This window comes from Trypanosoma melophagium (genome assembly GCF_022059095.1).
Source record: "Trypanosoma melophagium isolate St. Kilda chromosome Unknown ctg26segment0, whole genome shotgun sequence".
NCBI classification, from domain to species: domain Eukaryota; phylum Euglenozoa; class Kinetoplastea; order Trypanosomatida; family Trypanosomatidae; genus Trypanosoma; species Trypanosoma melophagium.
In genome coordinates, this window is record NW_027125157.1 from 433,518 (window position 1) to 451,789 (window position 18,272).

The window sequence follows — 18,272 nt, forward strand, 5'->3', positions numbered from 1 at the left end:
GTAATCCTAATAGTAGTACCATTGCTTATTTGAATGAAAACTTTCTCTCTATGTTGTTATTCCTTCTCTCTTTCTCTCTCTTCTTCTATAGCGATTGGAACAATGTGGCGATTACCACAACAACAACAACAAATGCTGTTACTCCAATCCTCTTCCTTCTCTTCATCTCTTTCCTTCTATTTGCGGAGAACTGCGGTGTGTGGGTCCTCACCTCTTCTTTGCACAGTGCGAGGCATCACACAGGGATGGTCCTACGAACACGTGGATCCCACAACCGGCCGCACGCCATTAGATGAATTGTACGATAAACAACAAAAACGCATTCAAGCCGTGTTTGAAAATCCACTTCCGCCTATGCCGCGTGATGGGAATATCAATCCAGACTTTCTCGTGGGTTTCGCACACTATCAATATCGATTACGTGATCAATACCGCGCCGTGCTGGCGGGTGCATTGGATGTGCCATTGTCATCTCTGCAACTCTCTGTTGCGTGGAGTGGACGCTTTGATGTGACGCGCTTTAATCGTGTTCGAAAGGTCTGTGGTGTGTGTATTACAGCAAACCATACAAACATGCAATCTGAAAAAGAAAAAGAAAAGGAAGAATTGCAGCAGCGCATTAAACGAGTGGTTCGTGCTATTAATGAGCGAGAGTCAGAGACGCTACTGGCATTACATCTTGTGCAGGCATCAGAGGCGATTCCAGAAGTGGAGTTTGCGGCCGCAGAGCGTGAAACTGCGGCGGCGGAACGTGTGTATAATTGGATGCGAGAATATATTATAAAACCGCATATTGTAGTGGTGTTGTATGGGGCAAACAGGAAAAATAGTGAGGCGACAGGGATGGAAAGCAAAGAGATGGAACGTCAACGTATATTTATTGAGGAAAAGTGGATGAAGGCCTTTTTTCATCGTCGTATTATCCCCCGTGTATTGTCATTTGTTGATCTTACTAAACTTCTACACAACGCCGTACAAAAGGGAGAAGTTGAGGGCATCATCGTAGAGAAAAAAGAACCCGTTGAAACAAGTTCCACCTCCACCAGTGAGGCAAAAACAAATACACAAGGATCCCAAATAAACACTAGTGCGCCTTATGCAGAAGAAAAGATAGAAACAGTGAAAGTTCCCCCGTTGGAAAATACCGCCGCGTGGGAGAATTTACTGCGCAAAGCCGTATTCCGCCGACACGAAGATCGCGCGGTGTTTCCGCTGCTATTCGTGCATGGCGAGTGTGCGGGTGGGGCGGAGGAGATGCGGTATTTGCTGCAGAATAAAGAGGCGTTGGATGCTGTTCTCTTACACCCTAATGATGTGGCATTTAAGAAGAAATTCATGAATCGCTTTCGTGCCTCACACTCACGACTGCAAATGGCGGAGGAAATGGCACCATAATTGTTGTATCTATTATATATTTCTATTTGTTTGTGAGAGTTGTTATTCTTATTCTTGTTGTTATTGTTGTTATTGATGATGTTTATGGTAATGAGAGTTATGTTGGCGTTGCTACTACTCTTGTTAGTTGTTGTGTGGTTTAATTCCAGTTATCTCGGTGTTGATGGAGTTATTATTGTTTTTCTTTTTCTTTTGGCTTTGTCTTATGTGATCTCATTCACATATAAAAAAGAAACAAAAAAATATATATCATAACGAATATTTTTTTTCTTTCTTCTCTTCTTTTCTTTTTTCTTTTATTTCTTCTTCACACTCCTGTTCTTCACATACGTGTCTATTTCAGCCTTCTCTGGAATCTGCAGAACCCAGAAGGGCGTGCTGGATTCACCAGCCCTACGAACTGTATATTCGTACAAACAGAGCCTAATATATATATATATATATTCAAACAAGTATATAAACAACCAACCAAAAAAGAAATAGAAACACAAGCAAACAAAGAAACACAAGTAGAGAAAATACAATATACAAACAATCACAAGAAGGAAAGGAAAAGATCCACACCATTTCATCTAATATCTATTGATGGAGCGGGTTAGCGAGGTAAGACTTGGAGTGCGGCTGGCCACACGATATGTTCCAAATCAAATGCTCGCTTCAACACTTTCATGGGGTTCACTCGTCGGTGCGGCTGAAGTCGCACGGTTAGAACAGGCCTTTGCGAAACACACCGTCACCCACGATGGCGATCCCGCCCTCACACGGGAGTGGTTTGTGTATGTGCTTATGGGTATTCTCACAGAGAAGCTGCGACAACAACGCGGGAGTGGCTTCTCCGCGGGGGCGAATAGTAATGAGAATAGTAGAAGAGGTAGTGGTAATAATAATAGTAATATTAATAATAACAATGATGATGATGATAATAATAATGATAATAGTCAAAGTGATGATACTCATAATAATGGTGGGAGTAAGCATAACGGTGGCGATACTGCTGCTGATGATAATGATAAGAAGAAAAAGAAGAATACCAATACCAATACCAAGGATAATAAAGAGCACGCTACTACGGCTACAACTAATGCCTCTGCTGGTCCAGTACGTACCATTTCCACTACCTTTCTTACTTCACAGGTATTATATGATGATGTAATGATGCAGAACGAAGCACTATTGCAAAAGTATAAGGAGGAAGTCTTGCGTTGGATCAGTTCCTTTTCAGTGCGACTCTCCGTGCATGATCCTCTATGGGATGCCTGTGAGACCAGTAATGCGGAACTGGCAAAACTTGAAGCATCAGCTTCTAGTTATGCTATTAATGGTATTACTGCTACTTTTTCTTCTACTTTTTTTGATACTACTAATTCATCTACTACTACTAATACTACCACTACTACTAATACTACTACTACTAATACTACTGCTCCTACTACTACTAATACTACTATAACAAGAACTAACAGAACGAACACTGGAAATCGCAAAACGGAGAAATACGAGTATGCTGATGATAATGAAACCAAAAGACGTGGACAAAAGAGTAACCAGAATTCTCCCGTTTACCCCTCATTTAGACCTGTGGTATCTGGAGTTGCATCTACGGGATTAGCTCGAAAGAAAACGATTCCCCATGAATTAGTACGTTGGAGTGATCTAACAACAAATTTTGTACGAGACTATGAACATTTTCATCGTTTTGACGAAAAAGAATTATCCTTTACGAGGGTACGTACTGAGGTTTTATCAGGAAGTTCTTCTCCAAAACGTTCTCTCCGCAATAGAGAACGAGGAGGAACAGGAACAAGGACTGGAACAGGAGAAGAAAGCTGGTCTAGATGTCCACGGCCTACGAAAGATGCAGAGGCAGAGGCAGTTATGGGAAATGAGATGCACCTTCAATCTGCAGATCACATACTCATCTCATCTCTAACAGATTGTATTATTACTACTAGTAAAGATGGTCTTGTGAAGTTGTGGGATGCTAGTACAGGTGTTTTTATTCGAAACCTCTATAATGCCGGTACATCATGGGTAATAGGCATGTTTCTTATTCATGATGATGATTATATCCTTATAGCTACAACAGATAATCAATTAACTGTGCTAGATTTTCCAGAAGGTAATGTAGTTCAAAAATATCTGGGATGTAGTTCTATGTTAGCTGCTTCATCTACGGTAGCACAATTATCAGCTATTCATGTACAGAGATATGGTATTAAACCGGGTGGATGTGGAGCTTATCGTGTAGTCTTACAAAAGGATGAACCCCCAGAACAATATCACCGACGTAGACGTGAGGCACAAAATAATGTATCACCAAAGCATATTCCTGCTAAACCTGTAGTTGGATTCTTAACTCCTACAACGTGTTGGTTTGAAACTTTTTCTGGTATCTTTTTCTTTGGTACAGCAGATGGTACAATTGGGGCATTTGATATTGCAGCAGATGTGCGTTCTAGTGCACTTCTAGCAGGACCAAATAACAAACCTGTACGACTTTTATTCTTAATGGAAGCCCACGTGGGAGCGGTAGTAGGAATGTTCTATACATCGTATGCTACTTCTCTTTTTACGGCTGGTGCGGATGGATTTATTTATCGAATTCCAATTGGACCAAGCTCAGAACCCACAGGTGAACTTCGTCCGGTGGGTCATAAATCTAAATCGATTCGTCAAATGCAATGGGCATCACCTTCAAAGTGTTTTATCACCATTCACGTTGATAGACGTGTGGTAATATGGGTAATTGGGCGTTATAGTGATCCACTACACTCGTTTCCACCTGAAACACAGGAGGTAATTAGTGCCGCATTACATCCAAGACGACAACGACTTGCTATTATGCTTTCAGATAAAACTATTAAGGTATATGATACCCATGGAACTAAATCTCTCACCACGATTACGCAACCAACACAAGAGTCAAACTTAACGGCAACAGATGCATCAAGACAGATGATGGAACAATCTTCCCGTGATCTGGATGGTGTGGTAGCATGGCATCCTCATTACTCTTCGCTTATATGTTGTTTGCGGGCTGCAGTTATTTATGAGCCTACAAGAAATCATCTTCACGAAAAAGATTTTGATGGTGTTTCTACTCCTTCTATTGAAAGTGCAAGTACTTTATCTACCTCTACTGAGATTCCTAATGAAATAAAAAGTTGTAAATCTGGTCGAAGTAAATGTCAATCAATATCTCCTGGAAGTCTAAGACGTACTGAAACTCATTCTGGTGGAGTAGTAGCCATAGTTGTACAAAAACAATTATCTGAGCTTCATTCTTTTGATGAAAAAAGTTGGAAGGTATGGGATGTTAATACAGGTTCATTAAAGAGAAATGTAGATGTTCAAAATGCGGCACGAATAGAACACTTACCACTTAAACAGGCTACTATAGCATCATGTGCATGGACAACAGCACTGCAAACACGTTTAATAACAGGAGGTCAAGATAGTTCTCTTGTTACTTGGGATCCAGCCACTGGTGTCCCATTAGCGGTGGAACCACTTGCTGAAGATGTTACAGAACAGTTAGATTCTGATGTATCACTACTTTCACACCGTAATAAGTTAATCGCCTGGAGTGGACGAATATGTAATGTTATAACGTTCAATACGGGTAATATACTTCCAAATGGAATTGAAGAAAGTAAATCTGTTATAATACGTGTACCTTCATTAACATCTATAACGGCTTGTTGTGTTGTGCGGGATGCATATCTTTGCTTTGGAGCTGGTGATGCACGTATTTATTTTTACAGTATTCGAGGAGGATCTCCCACGCATGAATGTGCTCTTAGAGAAAAAAATGATGAAAAAGGAGCTGTCGTACAACTTATATTCTTAAATGAACAAAATCAAAATCTTCTTCTTGTTTTTTTAGATACTGGTATTCTATTTGTATATTCATACATCAATCAAGCGGTAGTCTATCGTATACGTCTAGTACGCCGTTTTGAATGTCGTATTCGAAAAGTATTATATATTCCTGAGGATGGCCTTACTGTATATGGTGATTCCGTAGGTCGTATTCGTGCTCTTGATGTACGTGGTTGTACATCTGTTCAATTAGACTTTCGACAGGCATTTCTTACCCGATTTGCTCTTCAAGGAGCTACAGATGAGATTACATCATTAGAGTACTTTACTGCCGTTGGACGACGTCATATACTTGTTGGTTCACTTGATCGTAATGTACGTTTATTTCAAATGGAAGATGGAAATAATGGGGCTGCCTCGTTTTCAACACATTCCGCCACACCAGCTTCATCGCGATCTCCTCCTATTATTAATGTAACCTTTGTAGGGGTATTTGGTCGTGATATATGGGATCTTGAGGATGTAGAAACATTTAGCGAAAAACCCACAGTTGTTCCTCGTAGGTTAGTTACCAATACTGCAGAAGACGAAGCCTTACTTGAAAGTATTTTAAATGCCGATGGACGACCCGGAAGTGTAAATAGTGCGATTGATTCTTTAACGGAAGATGATGGAAGTTTTGCACGGGCGAGATCTCGTAAAGGGGGGCGAGGACCACCGCCATCGCCTGCTGTTTACACACAAGGATCACCAAGCACACGAAACTTCTTCTTAACAGACTTACAACACATGCACGATGACACTGGTAGACCACACTCTTTATCTTTTATTTCCTCCGCAGACAGTTTCAGACAACCACAGCAACAACAAGCACAAGGAACACCACTTCCACCATCTCCATATGAAGCTGCTGGTTTTTTTCTCACACGTGGTGGTGGTGTTAATAATAATAATAATAATAATGGGGATCGTCAATTGCCTTCTGCTAGTACGGTACGACGTACACAGGGACGTACAAAGGTGTGTTCTCTTCAGACAACCTCAAATCCAATGCATAATACTTGTGAAAACGCTATGGGTTTATCACAGCCGGATCCACTTATTATGTACTCTCCCGTCGATAGTGCTAGTCAGCTTCAAAACTCTACAATGGATACATTAGGAGATAAAAAGGTACGAACCATGCTGCAAATTATGACTCAACGTTTGGAAGCTGTACAACCAAAGGGACACGCAAAGGGCGAATTCCTACGCTTAATGGAACCACTGAAAGAGGGTGATACACTCCTGCGTCGAAGTAAGAATTCTCGTAATCGTCATGGAGGCGAGGAATTGCAAATGGCACTTGAAACACGCCGTAAACTCGCTGAAAGAATGGAAGAACATAAGAGAATGCAGGCGATGCGGCGACGGGCAAAGAAGGATCTTCCACCGCTCGTCTCTGCGAGGTATCATCTTACACCTGTTGTGATTCCAACGCCAACTGCTATTCGAACAGATCCTTTGGCTGTCCTTGGTCGAATGTATGAGAATTCATCAACGGGATTTCCAAACGAACCCTTCGTAAAGGCGGGTGGAATAATGTAAAGTAAGGAATAGTCTGGAGCAAAATGCAAATTCCTCCAAGGGGGAAAAAAAAGAAAAAAAAAGAAACGCCTAGTAAGAGTGAAAAGATAACTCCGTGAGGTGCATTATAGATGTACAGTTTTTTTTATTATGTTATTGTTTTGGAACGTTTTCCTCTTCTTTTATTATCTATTTATTATTACTGACTCATGCAAGTATACCATATGATGGAATTTCTTATATGGCGTACTTTCCTTACATGTATAGATTTTTTTACTGATTAAAAAATATGTTTCCTTTTCCGTCGCTATGCATAACTTGTGAAACAGATTATCTCTCATTTTTTTTTGCGTTTCTTTCTCTCTTCAACTCTCAACATGCTGCTTCTTCACTGCAATTGAAAGGCCCGTTTGCATTCTCTGTACTTATTTTTCACACCAGAGCATATTCTACCATTTCTCCTTTACTATAACAGTTATTATTATTATTATTATTATTATTATTATTATTATCAGTGTGCTGATAATGGCGTACCTCGCACAGTCCCCCGCCGAGGCATCACTTCTTAACGCCTCAGTTCACACCAAACACGTACCCGAAAACGATGATGATCTTTACCGTAAAGCTGTTGATTTCACAGATGTCGAGCGGATTCTTCTTGCCACAGCTGAGGAAAGTGGATTTCGTTGTATTACACAAGACACCACATGTGACATCACACTCTATAGCCGCCCTGTAGAGAACTGTCCAGTTCATCTCATGCGGGCAGAGGCGTTTTTGCCATGCCCACCAACGCAAGTACTGGCATACTTGGATGTCCCAACACGACGGGAGTGGGATGATCACATTGCGGAGTTGCGAAGTCTGCGAACACTGCAACGACCACGTAGTTTAGTAAAAGAAAGTAATAGTGATATGAAAGATGTGGTGGGGGAAACTGAACATAGGCTGCGGGTGTTACAGCCTGGACAAAGGCGGGTAGCACTACATTACATGGCGATACGATCTCCAATCCCACTTGTACAAAACAGAGACTTCGAACTGGTGGTATCGGAAGAGGTGCGGCGTGATGGAACGGCGTGGGTAAAGGCATTCTCTACGCCACTTGGATATATAGAACCATTAGACCCAAAACAGTCAAAGTATGTGCGGGGACTAATGTTATTTTCTGGTGTTCTCGCAAAACCTATGATAAATGCAGAAGGTCAGGAAAAGTGTCGTCTAAGTTATGTGGCACTTGTACATCCAATGGGACTTATTCCCTCTGTTCTTGTTAATATGGTATTGGGAGCACAATTAAGTGCATTGCGAAAGCTACAGAAATTCATTTCTCTGCATCCACTACCCACACTATGTGTAGAATTTGAGACGCATGCCAAGGAAATGTGTAACGATGATAAAACTACTAGTGGTAGTAGTAGTAGTAGTAGCGGCAACAATCATAACGAGAACAATACTAGAGGAAAAGCAAAAAGGGGAAAAATGGGTCAAAAGATAACCACCGATCTTTCAAAGAAAAGTCGTAGTGTTATGGAAAGAGAAAAAGAAGACAGTGTAAACCAAGAAAAGGGGGTGATAGCCACAACGACAAGAAGAAGAAGGACTGACGAAGTGCGACGACGAATTTCTTCACTAAAAGCTGGAATGGTAGATTGGTTGCTTTCCAATCTCTAATTGGTGAGTTCAGGAATATTATTTATGAGTATATCGTGTAAAAAAAACTTTGGAATCGAATTCATTATGTGTACGAGAAGAAACAGATACACATGGAGATATAGAAACATGGTTCACATATATATAAGCAAATATTGGCATCCAATTAAGTTTTATGTTTTCTAATTTCTATTTTCCGGTTGTTGTTGTTGTTTTTCTTTTTTGTATCATGTTTAGTTATTTTTGTTTTTTATTTCATTAAGTAACATAGGGTGAGAGAAGCCGTGTAAATAAACGAACATTCACACACACAAAGAAAAAAAAAAAAAACAGGGCGAGTATAGATGTTGACATCATTCTCATGGGTTCCAAAGGGAGGAATGAAGCCTGTCCCAATTCATTCCACTGATACTGTGGATGCCGTTCGAACAAAACTGCGTCGACAGAACCCTGAATTCACAGCAGATGAAGAATTGCAAAATGAAGCAGGAAGAAGAGAGGGAGATGAAATCAGCAGTGATGATGAGGTTAGTGGTAGTGGTGGCAACAATATGCAGTTTGGAGGGGGTGCTGATACTATTCTTGAACAGGTAGAGTCAGAGGACGAGGATGAAATTAACGATACGACTTTCAAGGAAACTGATCTCGTATTTGTAACGGCATCAGCAGATTCACCTCAACCTCGTCTGGAGCTTTACGTTTATGATGAACCAGAGGACGCCATGTATGTTCATCATGATATGGAGATTGCCGCTTTTCCTCTCACTACGGCGTGGCTCACAGATGGGGCAATGTCACTTTGCGCCGTTGGAACCATGCGTCCATTTGTGGAAATCTGGAATCTTGATGTTATTGATACCGTAGAGCCCGCGTGTTTATTGGGAGGATGTGTAACTTGGGAGGACAACTACCGTAGGAGTGTGAAGAACCGAATGTTAAAGGAAGATTCCCACAAGGATGCGGTTCTCTCTGTACGATGGAATACCTGCGCCCAACACATTCTGGTCTCTGGCAGTGCCGACTGCAGTATCAAACTTTGGGACTTAAACACCTCCAGTTGCGTTGGAACCTACACAGAACCTGAAAAAGTACAAAGTCTGGATTGGCATCGTGAAGAGGCCAATTTACTTCTCTCCGGTGGATTTGACGCCATGATGGTTTTGCGTGATTGTCGCAGTCCTAATGAGGTCGCATTGCGATTCCCAACAGGCGCGATTGTGGAACACGTGGAGTTCGCCCCACACGGCGGCCGCACATTATACGCCTCCACCAACAAGGGTGGATGGATGGCCTTTGAGGCCCGCATGAATGCACAGCCGTTATGGCAATTAAACGTACATGAGGCCGACACCACCTTCTCTGCCTCTCCACACATCGCCGGTCTACTCGCCACAGGTGGAGGGGACGGGGCTATTACGTTGTGGGATGCAAGGGATCTCGCACAACCACCAGAGCAAATTGTTTCACGTTCATACAAGACAGGCGCTGTTATGTCGTTGGCATTTCACCCCAATTCACCTCATATTCTTGGGGCCTGTGGTAGTAAGGGCGAACCACTTGTGTACACCACAACGAGTGATCTTCAGGATACATTCCGTCAGTAGTAGTAGTGGTAGTGGTAATAGAAGAAGATGGGGAGAGGGAAAAAAAGAAGACCCTCAAAGAAAGAAAATGCACACACACAGACAAAAAAAAAACAACAGCAACAACATAAGGCCTTAGTCACTGCCACCTTAAAGCCTCCACGATTAAAAGGGAGAAAGAAAAAGAGAGAGGTTAATCTACCTTTTTCTTTTTTCTCATTCTAAAACAAGAGTATATGGGCGTTAAACCCAATGTGACTCGGTAATGTACCTTTGCAATAACACTCTTAAACCCTCCACAGGATAGAGTTTCTCTACCGTTCTATCTCTCTCTCTCTCTATATATATATATATATATATATATATATATATATATATATATGTCTCTTTCCTTCTTTTTCTCTTTATTTTTCCTTCCCTATACCTTGGTTACAGATACAAAAATCGCTCTACCACACCACTCTCTAAAGAAAATAAAAAAATGAGGATCTACAAGGATATTCTGACGAACGCCGAGGTCGTTTGCGATAACGACAAGCCCATGGAAGTGGAAGGCGACATCGTGTACGTTGTGAAGGGCCGCTACATTGAGATTGGTGGTGAGGACTACGGTATCTCCGCTAACGTGGATGAGGACGCTGGCGAGGGTGCCACTGGTGAAGTGGATGACTCCAAGCAGCGTGTGATCGATATTGTGTACAACAATCGCTACACCGAGACGAACTACGATAAGGCCTCTTACATGGCACACATCCGCGGTTACATGAAGCAGCTGCTGGAGAGGATTGAGAACGAAGATGAGAAGAAGGCGTTCCAGGCTAATGCTGCTGCTTTTGTGAAGAAGGTCGTGAAGGAGATTGATGAGTACCAGTTCTTCATCCCAGAGGGTAACGAGGAGGACCCTGATAATGGCATGATCGTCCTGTGCAAGTGGGACGGTGAAGAGCCCTCTTTCTACTTCTGGAAGGATGGTCTCAAGGGTGAGCGCGTGTAGGAGCGTTTTAAAAGGAGAAAGAAATAAAAAAGAAAGAAAAAGAGTGAATGAAAGAGTGGATCATTTAAACAAAAAAAAAGGAAAAAAGAGGAAATAATTGTGTGCTTAAATCATAATAAAAGAAAATAATGCGTATCTTCCTGCTTATGTGTGAGTATATATATATATATATATATATATATATATGAGATAGTGAGGTAAAGATATCGTCAGGTGTTGGATCACCATAAGTGCGTTAACCAGGGGGAACAGATAAAAGACCTTTTCTGTGTGGAAGATGTGACACACTCTCAGTGAAAGAAAGGAGGTAAGGTGTGGTTTGTACATTACGTAAAAGAAAATAAAATGAGATAGAGAAGCAATACCGCAGGAGCTTTACTAGATAATGACAAAAAGTCACTCTGTAGAGGGTAGTTCATCTCAAACTTTCAATTTGTGTCTCCCACTTTTTTACCACTTTTTGGAGCTTCTTTCGCTGCCGCATCTATATGTGTTTTTGCAGTACACATAAAAGTGGGCATGAGATTATGTTATGCATTTTTTCTTTCTTTTTTTCTTGTGGAGGGTGTGTGGGAAAAATTGTCGTAATGTTGATCTCGCTTTAAGCAATGGGGTTTTCCTTTTCTTTTCTCTTTGTATTTCACACACACACCTACATAAATATAGACTCTTTTTGGTTCCACACTCTATTGTTTTTTTTTCTTTTTGTTGCTCTATTATACATATATATATATATATATATATAGGCTGCCACCCGTAGCTGTTGAAAAATACCCAATACATGCAATAATGCATGCCAGTGAACACCGGCACAATGAGGAACTTGCCCGTTATATAGAGTCTAAATGGTCAAACCGCTTTTCGGTGTTTTGCACTGCCCTTCGGCAATATCCATTGCCTATAACAAGTGGAGCGGCAGCCACAGTACTGCAGGGCAGTTCACCAGATATTCTACAGGCAGTGGATGCATACTGCTGTTCTTCACAACAAGAAGAACAAGAAAAGAGTTCGGAGTGGAATGAAAGTGAATTGGATTTGTTTCCACGTCCCAATGCCGTGAGACCCGCTAATTCTTCAATGATGATGATGATGGTTTGTTCTCCGTTTCGTTCTTTTAAGGTCCAACGCCTAGAAGAAAAAGAGAATGAGAATGTGTCACTTTTGCCCCACGAAGCAGGAAAAGTAGTTGACCATACTGAGAATTTCACTAACAGTAATAAAGAAAATGATATTCTCTTTTCACTTTTAGATGCATCAAGTCAGTTGCATGGAAGTGGTCTTGTGAAGAGTAAGTCATCACCGCTGGTTTCTCGTTCCAGCAATAATGAGCAACAGCAACAACAACAACGATCAGCTGAGACAAAACTAAGTGTAAAGGAACTACAGTTGATGTGTGCTTCAAAGGGTCTTCTAACGCGTGGGACGAAAAAAGAACTTATTGCTAGACTACATCAGCACAATAACTTGCAAAACTCGGGTTCCTTAACTCAACAACAGAAAGTTGTTGAGAAACCACATCCACAAGAAGAGCATAATACATTAATGACTAATTTAAATGGCACTACTACATCTCCCAAACGACTAACGTTAACAAATGAGGAAATGTTTGAACATTCACAACGTATGCGAACACCATTTCGTTCCCCATCAACGTCTCAACATTCACCACACTGTTCAGTAAAACCAGCACCTAAAATTCATAGACTTATTGGAACCCCACAAGAGTACGTTGCTGCACTGATAAAACAGAACCGTCAGGGCGGTGGTGGTAGTAGTGGTACCAACAAGACTGGTGTTGTTCCTCCTACAATAGAAGAAACTAATCGTTGGCCTTGGCGAATTCTCGTAGATAATCGTGAACGTATTCGTGGAGCTCACGAGCATGTTATAAAAGCTTTTGAATCAGCTTCTGTTCCCACAGTATCATGCACATTACCATGTGGAGATTTTATGATTGGAATTGATATACCTGCTGAGTATCTAGGAGGAAGAAATGATCTACATTCCATGGAGGGAGATGATAGTTCCTGTAGAATACACTCTACCTGTACTTTGGGTGAAAGTTCCCCTGCACAGAGTCTTTTTTCCGTTGTGGTGGAACGTAAAACAACAAAAGATCTCTGTGCAAGTATTGCGAGCTCACGCTACTATGAGCAACGACGTCTTCTCTCTGCATCTCCATTTCGATCTGTGGTGTGGGTGGTGGAGGGAAGTATTGAATCACTGCGGCCTGATGAACAGCGGCGTGTTTTGTCGGCATGTGCGTCTCTTGCCACAGTACCTAATTTCCGCGTTATACGTACGCGTCACTTGGCTGAAACTATTGTGTGTTTGCGACATCTCAGTATGACTTACATCTCAGCATTAGTGAAGGCCAGAACAACAATAACAAGAGAAGGAGAGAGAAACAGTATATCATCATCAATACTACCACCACTACTGGCAAACTGCGCTGCATGTATGGAACACACAGAGAAACTACGACGCGCCCTTCGAGCACGCACTACCTTTCCACGTGTACTGATGTGTGTTCGTGGCTGCTCCACCACACTGGCAACACAACTTGCATCCAAGTATGGTTCACTTTTACAATTGTGGAAACGGCTTAGGGATTGCGGCAGAGAGGCATGTGACGCAGATGCGGATATACGACGCCTAAGCAGCACACAGAAGGACGTGTACGTGCGATTAACGGAGTTTCTCCTGGCAGAAGAGTACTGCTGAGATGAGTAGTTGTGAGAAAAGAGAGAAAGTCGCAATTCAATTGTCTACACATGTTTCTCTCTGATGGAATGGATCTGCAGCGTGCCTGTTTCTCTCTCTCTCTGATTGCCTCTCCCTTCTCATGATCTCTTCCTTCTTACTTTTTTCATAGTTTCTTTACACAAGACACATCGAACCAACAACAAGAACACGGACAACCTCACAAGCAGAAACACCATCATCACTATTATTTAAGGAATATGTCAATGATGTCTCCCAAAGGACCTGCAGTTGCGGCAGTCACACTGCTGGTACTCTTCGTCATTGTGATGCCAAGTCCAGTCTCCGCACAGAAATCCCTCGAATGTCAAAAGGTCTGGAAAGGACCTAGCGCCAATAATAAAATGTTTGATTGTGTGAAAAGTTCGGAACACATTAAGGGACAGTTGGGTTTTATGGTATTACCTCTTCTTAACGCGTTGCTCCTTATTGGAATCTTACTGGGGTTTCCTATTTCCGTTTTAATTATGTTTCTCTGTTTTGATTATTTTGAGCAAACTTCAAAAAAGAATAGAGCAGATTCCCAGGGATTCATCTGGATGTGGATAGCGTACGCCGTGTTATGGGGTTGTTGTATGGTAATTCTTGTTATTCATGGCGCCAAGATGTTGATAAAATATTCTCCCTCTATTTTTGAGAACACATTGGATGGACCACTAGTTTACTTTAATGAAACAGCAGAAAAGATCATTGATTTCACTTCTAACTGGACTACGGGTGAGCGTGTACGGTTAAGTTCTTTCCAAACCACTATTGCTCCTCTCACCATGGTGCAGGCTCAAGTGAAAGCCTACGTTGAATTATTCAGAAAGAATGCTCTCGCATACGTAGACAAGCTTGCGTTAGTCTCCTATTGTATTAGTACAATTGGCCTTGCATTTATTTTATCTTTATTACCTCTTGGGTTTTTTCGCTGTTCTTCCTTATACATATCGATTGGTTTCTCTTGTGTGTACTGGCTTTTCGGGATTTTTTTTGCGATCTTCGGTCTTTCTATGAATGTATTGAGTGTTTATCTTTCAGCCGGCTGTGGTGAGGTGGAGCTGCAGCAACAGAGAAAACCTGGTGTATTTCAGTGGTATCTTGTCCCAAGTTGCCAAAGAATGTTGAAAATGAATGAAATCCGTGCGCAGGTGCGGAACGCTGAATACCAGTACTCCAAAGAAGGCTGTATGAAACTCCTGAAAGCCTGTGATGACAAAGACCCAGATCTTTCTTCTAAAACACAGGCACCTAAGAGTAATCCGGCTGGTAACAAACCTACGGGTAGTCCGGCTGGCAAACCGAAGACTATCAAGGCAAGAGAAGTTCAGCTTTATAGTCCTTATTTAAATAGTGAAGATACCGTTACGAGAGACAAATTAAGAATTACCCTTGGTGGTGTAGGTGTAGACAAAGGTGGAAAGGCTGGTGGTTCTGGTAATACATTAGGTGGTGTCCTTGGAACCGCTATCGCCACCTCTAAGAAGAATGGTGGTGCTCCTGTTAGAGTGAAGCTACCTAAATCATTTGATAAATTTAAAATATACAAAGGATTAAATTCTTCTCAAGTACAGGAAAAACTGCAAAATGCATTACAACAAGGGTTTGATATCAATACCATTGCAAGTATTGCCACTAGGCCTTTTATCTGCGGTAAGAATATCACATCAGGTGATCAATGTTCAGATTTCGACACAATGGCTGATATACTCATCGCAAGCACTGTTAAGAAGGTCACGTCAATGTGTCCGAGGGATGGTGAGACGTGTACTATTTTGGAGTGTAGTCTTCACTGCAAAAACGAAGAATTTAAAGTACTTTCAAAGAGAATCGTAGAAGCAGCATTAATGGCACGTAACGCAAGTATTGCCATCTCATATGTCAGACCTCTCTTGGAATGTAATTTCATCATCGACAAATTTTCAGTTGCTTTTGCGAACTGTAATGATTTGGGGAGAGGGACTTTATTGCTTGGTATGGGATTCTTTGTTGGGGGATTAATGTTTGGTCTTGCCATCTACATTATGCTTCGAGGTTCGTGTGTGTGGAAAACGCCAAAGGAAAAGAAGGATGACAAAGATCCTAAGGAAATCAGTGGTACTCGTACAAACAGCAACAAAACTTCACCCAGCGTCCATACATCTCACGCAACTGACGAACCAGAGGAAAAACAATCGATGGAAAACGAAGGATGTACGTGAAATAATACTAATTTCATTTTCATAGTCCCCCGAAGTTCTTGATAGGGATAGATGGGAAATGGGAAAATCATGCAATTTTATTGCTTTTATTTTTAACATATGCATGGAAACATAAAAATATACTCAATCATATCTAATTAAATGCAGTAAGTGTAAAGGAGACAAAAAGGGAGGCTGTGCGAAAATAGCGTTGCCAATGCCTAATTTCGCACTTTCTTTATTTCTTCCTTAATGTCTTTTTTTTTATGGTTAATTTCATTTTGCTCGCTTATTGTGTTTTGTCTTTCTTCCCGTTCAATGTATACTTGGACACTGTTTGCTTTAATACGCAGTTGTCAACTAATACTCCTTGCAGGAGTGGCTGCTTCCCTCCTCCCCCTCCCCCCAAATATATGATCCTCTGCACTTCCAACGCCGTGCGATCCTGTGGACCCGCTCATTTTCTTTAATACCACTGTTTTTGCTGATTTGTAGTGTTTCAGGTTTGCTCTGTCAGTTTACCAAATCACTGTCGTATTATTCCCCTTATTGTTGATGATGGAGTTTCGTCATAAGAGGGTAATACCGGCAGCAGGGTACTGACACGCAGCACCTCGGCAGTACTCAAAAGGAAGTGTGCATGAACTCAAGAAGTACTTGACAGCCAGGGGAGTCTCCCTGGCATGTATGTATGGATTTCTCTCTCTCTCTCTCTCTGATTGCCTCTCCCTTCTCATAATCTCTTCCTTCTTACTTTTTTCATAGTTTCTTTACACAAGACACATCGAACCAACAACAACAAGAACACGGACAACCTCACAAGCAGAAACACCATCATCACTATTATTTAAGGAATATGTCAATGATGTCTCCCAAAGGACTTGCAGTTGCGGCAGTCACACTGCTGGTACTCTTCGTCATTGTGATGCCAAGTCCAGTCTCCGCACAGAAATCCCTCGAATGTCAAAAGGTCTGGGAGGGACCAAGCATCAGCAATGACGTAATTGCTTGCTTGTTCAATAAGGATCGCATCAAGGACCAGTGGCTCCACCTTTTGTTCCCAGGCATCAGTGCGTTGCTCTTCCTTGTGACTTTGCTGACCTTCCCTATTCTCTTTCTCTGTGTGACCTGTTGCCAGTGCTCTTCCTGCTGCAAGCGGCGCGAGGGAGATAGCACGGCAAACTCCCGTCGTTTTGTCTGGATGTGGATAGCGTATGCCATACTGTGGAGTTGTGGTGTGGTCGGACTCGTGATATATGGTGCCAAGCTTCTCTCGGTTTCGCTTCCTGCCCTGATTGACAATACACTGGATGGACCCCTGAATTACTTCAATGAAACAGCAGAAAAGATCGTTGATTTCACTTCTAACTGGACTACGGGTAAACGTGAGCCATTGGGTGGCATCAAGCTGGACACTGAGGCCTTCAGTAACATCAGTGATAGTTCTCCAAGTACATAGGCTGGGTGCCTATTGTTTCATACAGCGTTGGTGGAGTGGGTGTTGTTTTGATGTTCCTCATGATTCTCCTTGCCTGTTGCCGCTGCTGTGTTCCATGCCTGCCGCTCAGTTTATCTTGTGTGTACTGGATATTTGGTGTTGTGTATTCACTTCTTGGTGTGGTTGTTATTCTAGTTGCGTACCTCGCCTCTGTCGGCTGTGGTGAGGTGCAATTACAGTACCAGCGACAACCAGGTGTGTTTCAATGGTATCTTGTGCCATTCTGCAATGAAATGTTTAACTTTGAGACTATTAACACTGAGGTGCGTGAGGCTGAGAAGACCGTTGCCCCCCTCTCACCTGCGGTAAAGACATCACTAAACCTGATCAATGTCCGGATATTGGCACAATGGCAGAAGTCATGGAAACAACTACTGTGAAGGCCGCCACTAAGGCATGCCCTGTGCCAACTGAATCATGTTCGCTGGCTGAATGTGCTGCCAGTTGTACCAACAAGGATTGAGCCTGTGCAAAGAGCTGCAGAAGGATTGTTGGCAGTGGCGGCACAGGCACGTAATGCAAGTATTGCCGTCTCATACGCCAGACCTCTCTTGCAATGTAACTTCGTGGTTGATGAGTTGTTGGGTGCCTTGGACTCGTGCAATGATCTGAAGACAGGGAGTTTGATGCTTGGTATGGGATTCTTCGTTGGTGGACTAATGTTCGGTCTTGCCATATACGTTATGTTTCGCGGTTCGTGTGTGTGGAGAAACCCAAAAGGATAGAGCTAATGGAAGCTTGTTTATTAACTCACACAAATGTATAGTTTCCATCATGAGACAAATATACTCTTTTCTTTGTTTTTTTTTTCTCCTCGCATCCTGGCCTTCCCCCTT

The 18,272-nt window shown here is 42.0% G+C and overlaps 10 protein-coding genes across 10 annotated transcripts; 9 read left to right on the top strand and 1 right to left on the bottom strand.

Annotated features, from left to right (window-relative positions):
* Positions 1-102: 102 nt before the first annotated feature.
* Positions 103-1,395, top strand: LSM04_009418 (uncharacterized protein; the record flags this gene model as incomplete). Its single annotated transcript, XM_067338045.1, has 1 exon — positions 103-1,395. One exon carries the CDS (start codon positions 103-105, stop codon positions 1,393-1,395), a length of 1,293 nt encoding a protein of 430 aa, XP_067190914.1.
* Positions 1,396-1,980: 585 nt separating this feature from the next.
* Positions 1,981-6,804, top strand: LSM04_005833 (uncharacterized protein; the record flags this gene model as incomplete). Its single annotated transcript, XM_067338046.1, has 1 exon — positions 1,981-6,804. The coding sequence occupies one exon, from the start codon at positions 1,981-1,983 to the stop codon at positions 6,802-6,804; it is 4,824 nt and encodes a 1,607-aa protein (XP_067190802.1).
* A 504-nt stretch (positions 6,805-7,308) lies between these two features.
* On the top strand, positions 7,309-8,457 carry LSM04_007152 (START domain; the record flags this gene model as incomplete). Its single annotated transcript, XM_067338048.1, has 1 exon — positions 7,309-8,457. One exon carries the CDS (start codon positions 7,309-7,311, stop codon positions 8,455-8,457), a length of 1,149 nt encoding a protein of 382 aa, XP_067190837.1.
* A 323-nt stretch (positions 8,458-8,780) lies between these two features.
* Positions 8,781-10,040, top strand: LSM04_004035 (WD40 repeat; the record flags this gene model as incomplete). The annotated part of the gene is made up of 1 exon (XM_067338049.1): positions 8,781-10,040. The coding sequence occupies one exon, from the start codon at positions 8,781-8,783 to the stop codon at positions 10,038-10,040; it is 1,260 nt and encodes a 419-aa protein (XP_067190739.1).
* Positions 10,041-10,500: 460 nt separating this feature from the next.
* Positions 10,501-11,013, top strand: LSM04_005339 (Translationally controlled tumor protein; the record flags this gene model as incomplete). The annotated part of the gene is made up of 1 exon (XM_067338050.1): positions 10,501-11,013. One exon carries the CDS (start codon positions 10,501-10,503, stop codon positions 11,011-11,013), a length of 513 nt encoding a protein of 170 aa, XP_067190790.1.
* Positions 11,014-11,802: 789 nt separating this feature from the next.
* Positions 11,803-13,737, top strand: LSM04_003219 (SAP domain; the record flags this gene model as incomplete). Its single annotated transcript, XM_067338051.1, has 1 exon — positions 11,803-13,737. The coding sequence occupies one exon, from the start codon at positions 11,803-11,805 to the stop codon at positions 13,735-13,737; it is 1,935 nt and encodes a 644-aa protein (XP_067190710.1).
* Positions 13,738-13,976: 239 nt separating this feature from the next.
* Positions 13,977-15,959, top strand: LSM04_005742 (uncharacterized protein; the record flags this gene model as incomplete). The annotated part of the gene is made up of 1 exon (XM_067338052.1): positions 13,977-15,959. The coding sequence occupies one exon, from the start codon at positions 13,977-13,979 to the stop codon at positions 15,957-15,959; it is 1,983 nt and encodes a 660-aa protein (XP_067190799.1).
* Positions 15,960-16,794: 835 nt separating this feature from the next.
* On the top strand, positions 16,795-17,397 carry LSM04_005016 (uncharacterized protein; the record flags this gene model as incomplete). The annotated part of the gene is made up of 1 exon (XM_067338053.1): positions 16,795-17,397. The coding sequence occupies one exon, from the start codon at positions 16,795-16,797 to the stop codon at positions 17,395-17,397; it is 603 nt and encodes a 200-aa protein (XP_067190776.1).
* A 50-nt stretch (positions 17,398-17,447) lies between these two features.
* LSM04_007998 (uncharacterized protein) lies at positions 17,448-17,816 on the top strand (the record flags this gene model as incomplete). The annotated part of the gene is made up of 1 exon (XM_067338054.1): positions 17,448-17,816. One exon carries the CDS (start codon positions 17,448-17,450, stop codon positions 17,814-17,816), a length of 369 nt encoding a protein of 122 aa, XP_067190861.1.
* A 35-nt stretch (positions 17,817-17,851) lies between these two features.
* LSM04_008711 (uncharacterized protein) lies at positions 17,852-18,112 on the bottom strand (the record flags this gene model as incomplete). The annotated part of the gene is made up of 1 exon (XM_067338055.1): positions 17,852-18,112. One exon carries the CDS (start codon positions 18,110-18,112, stop codon positions 17,852-17,854), a length of 261 nt encoding a protein of 86 aa, XP_067190884.1.
* Between the last annotated feature and the right edge of the window lie 160 nt (positions 18,113-18,272).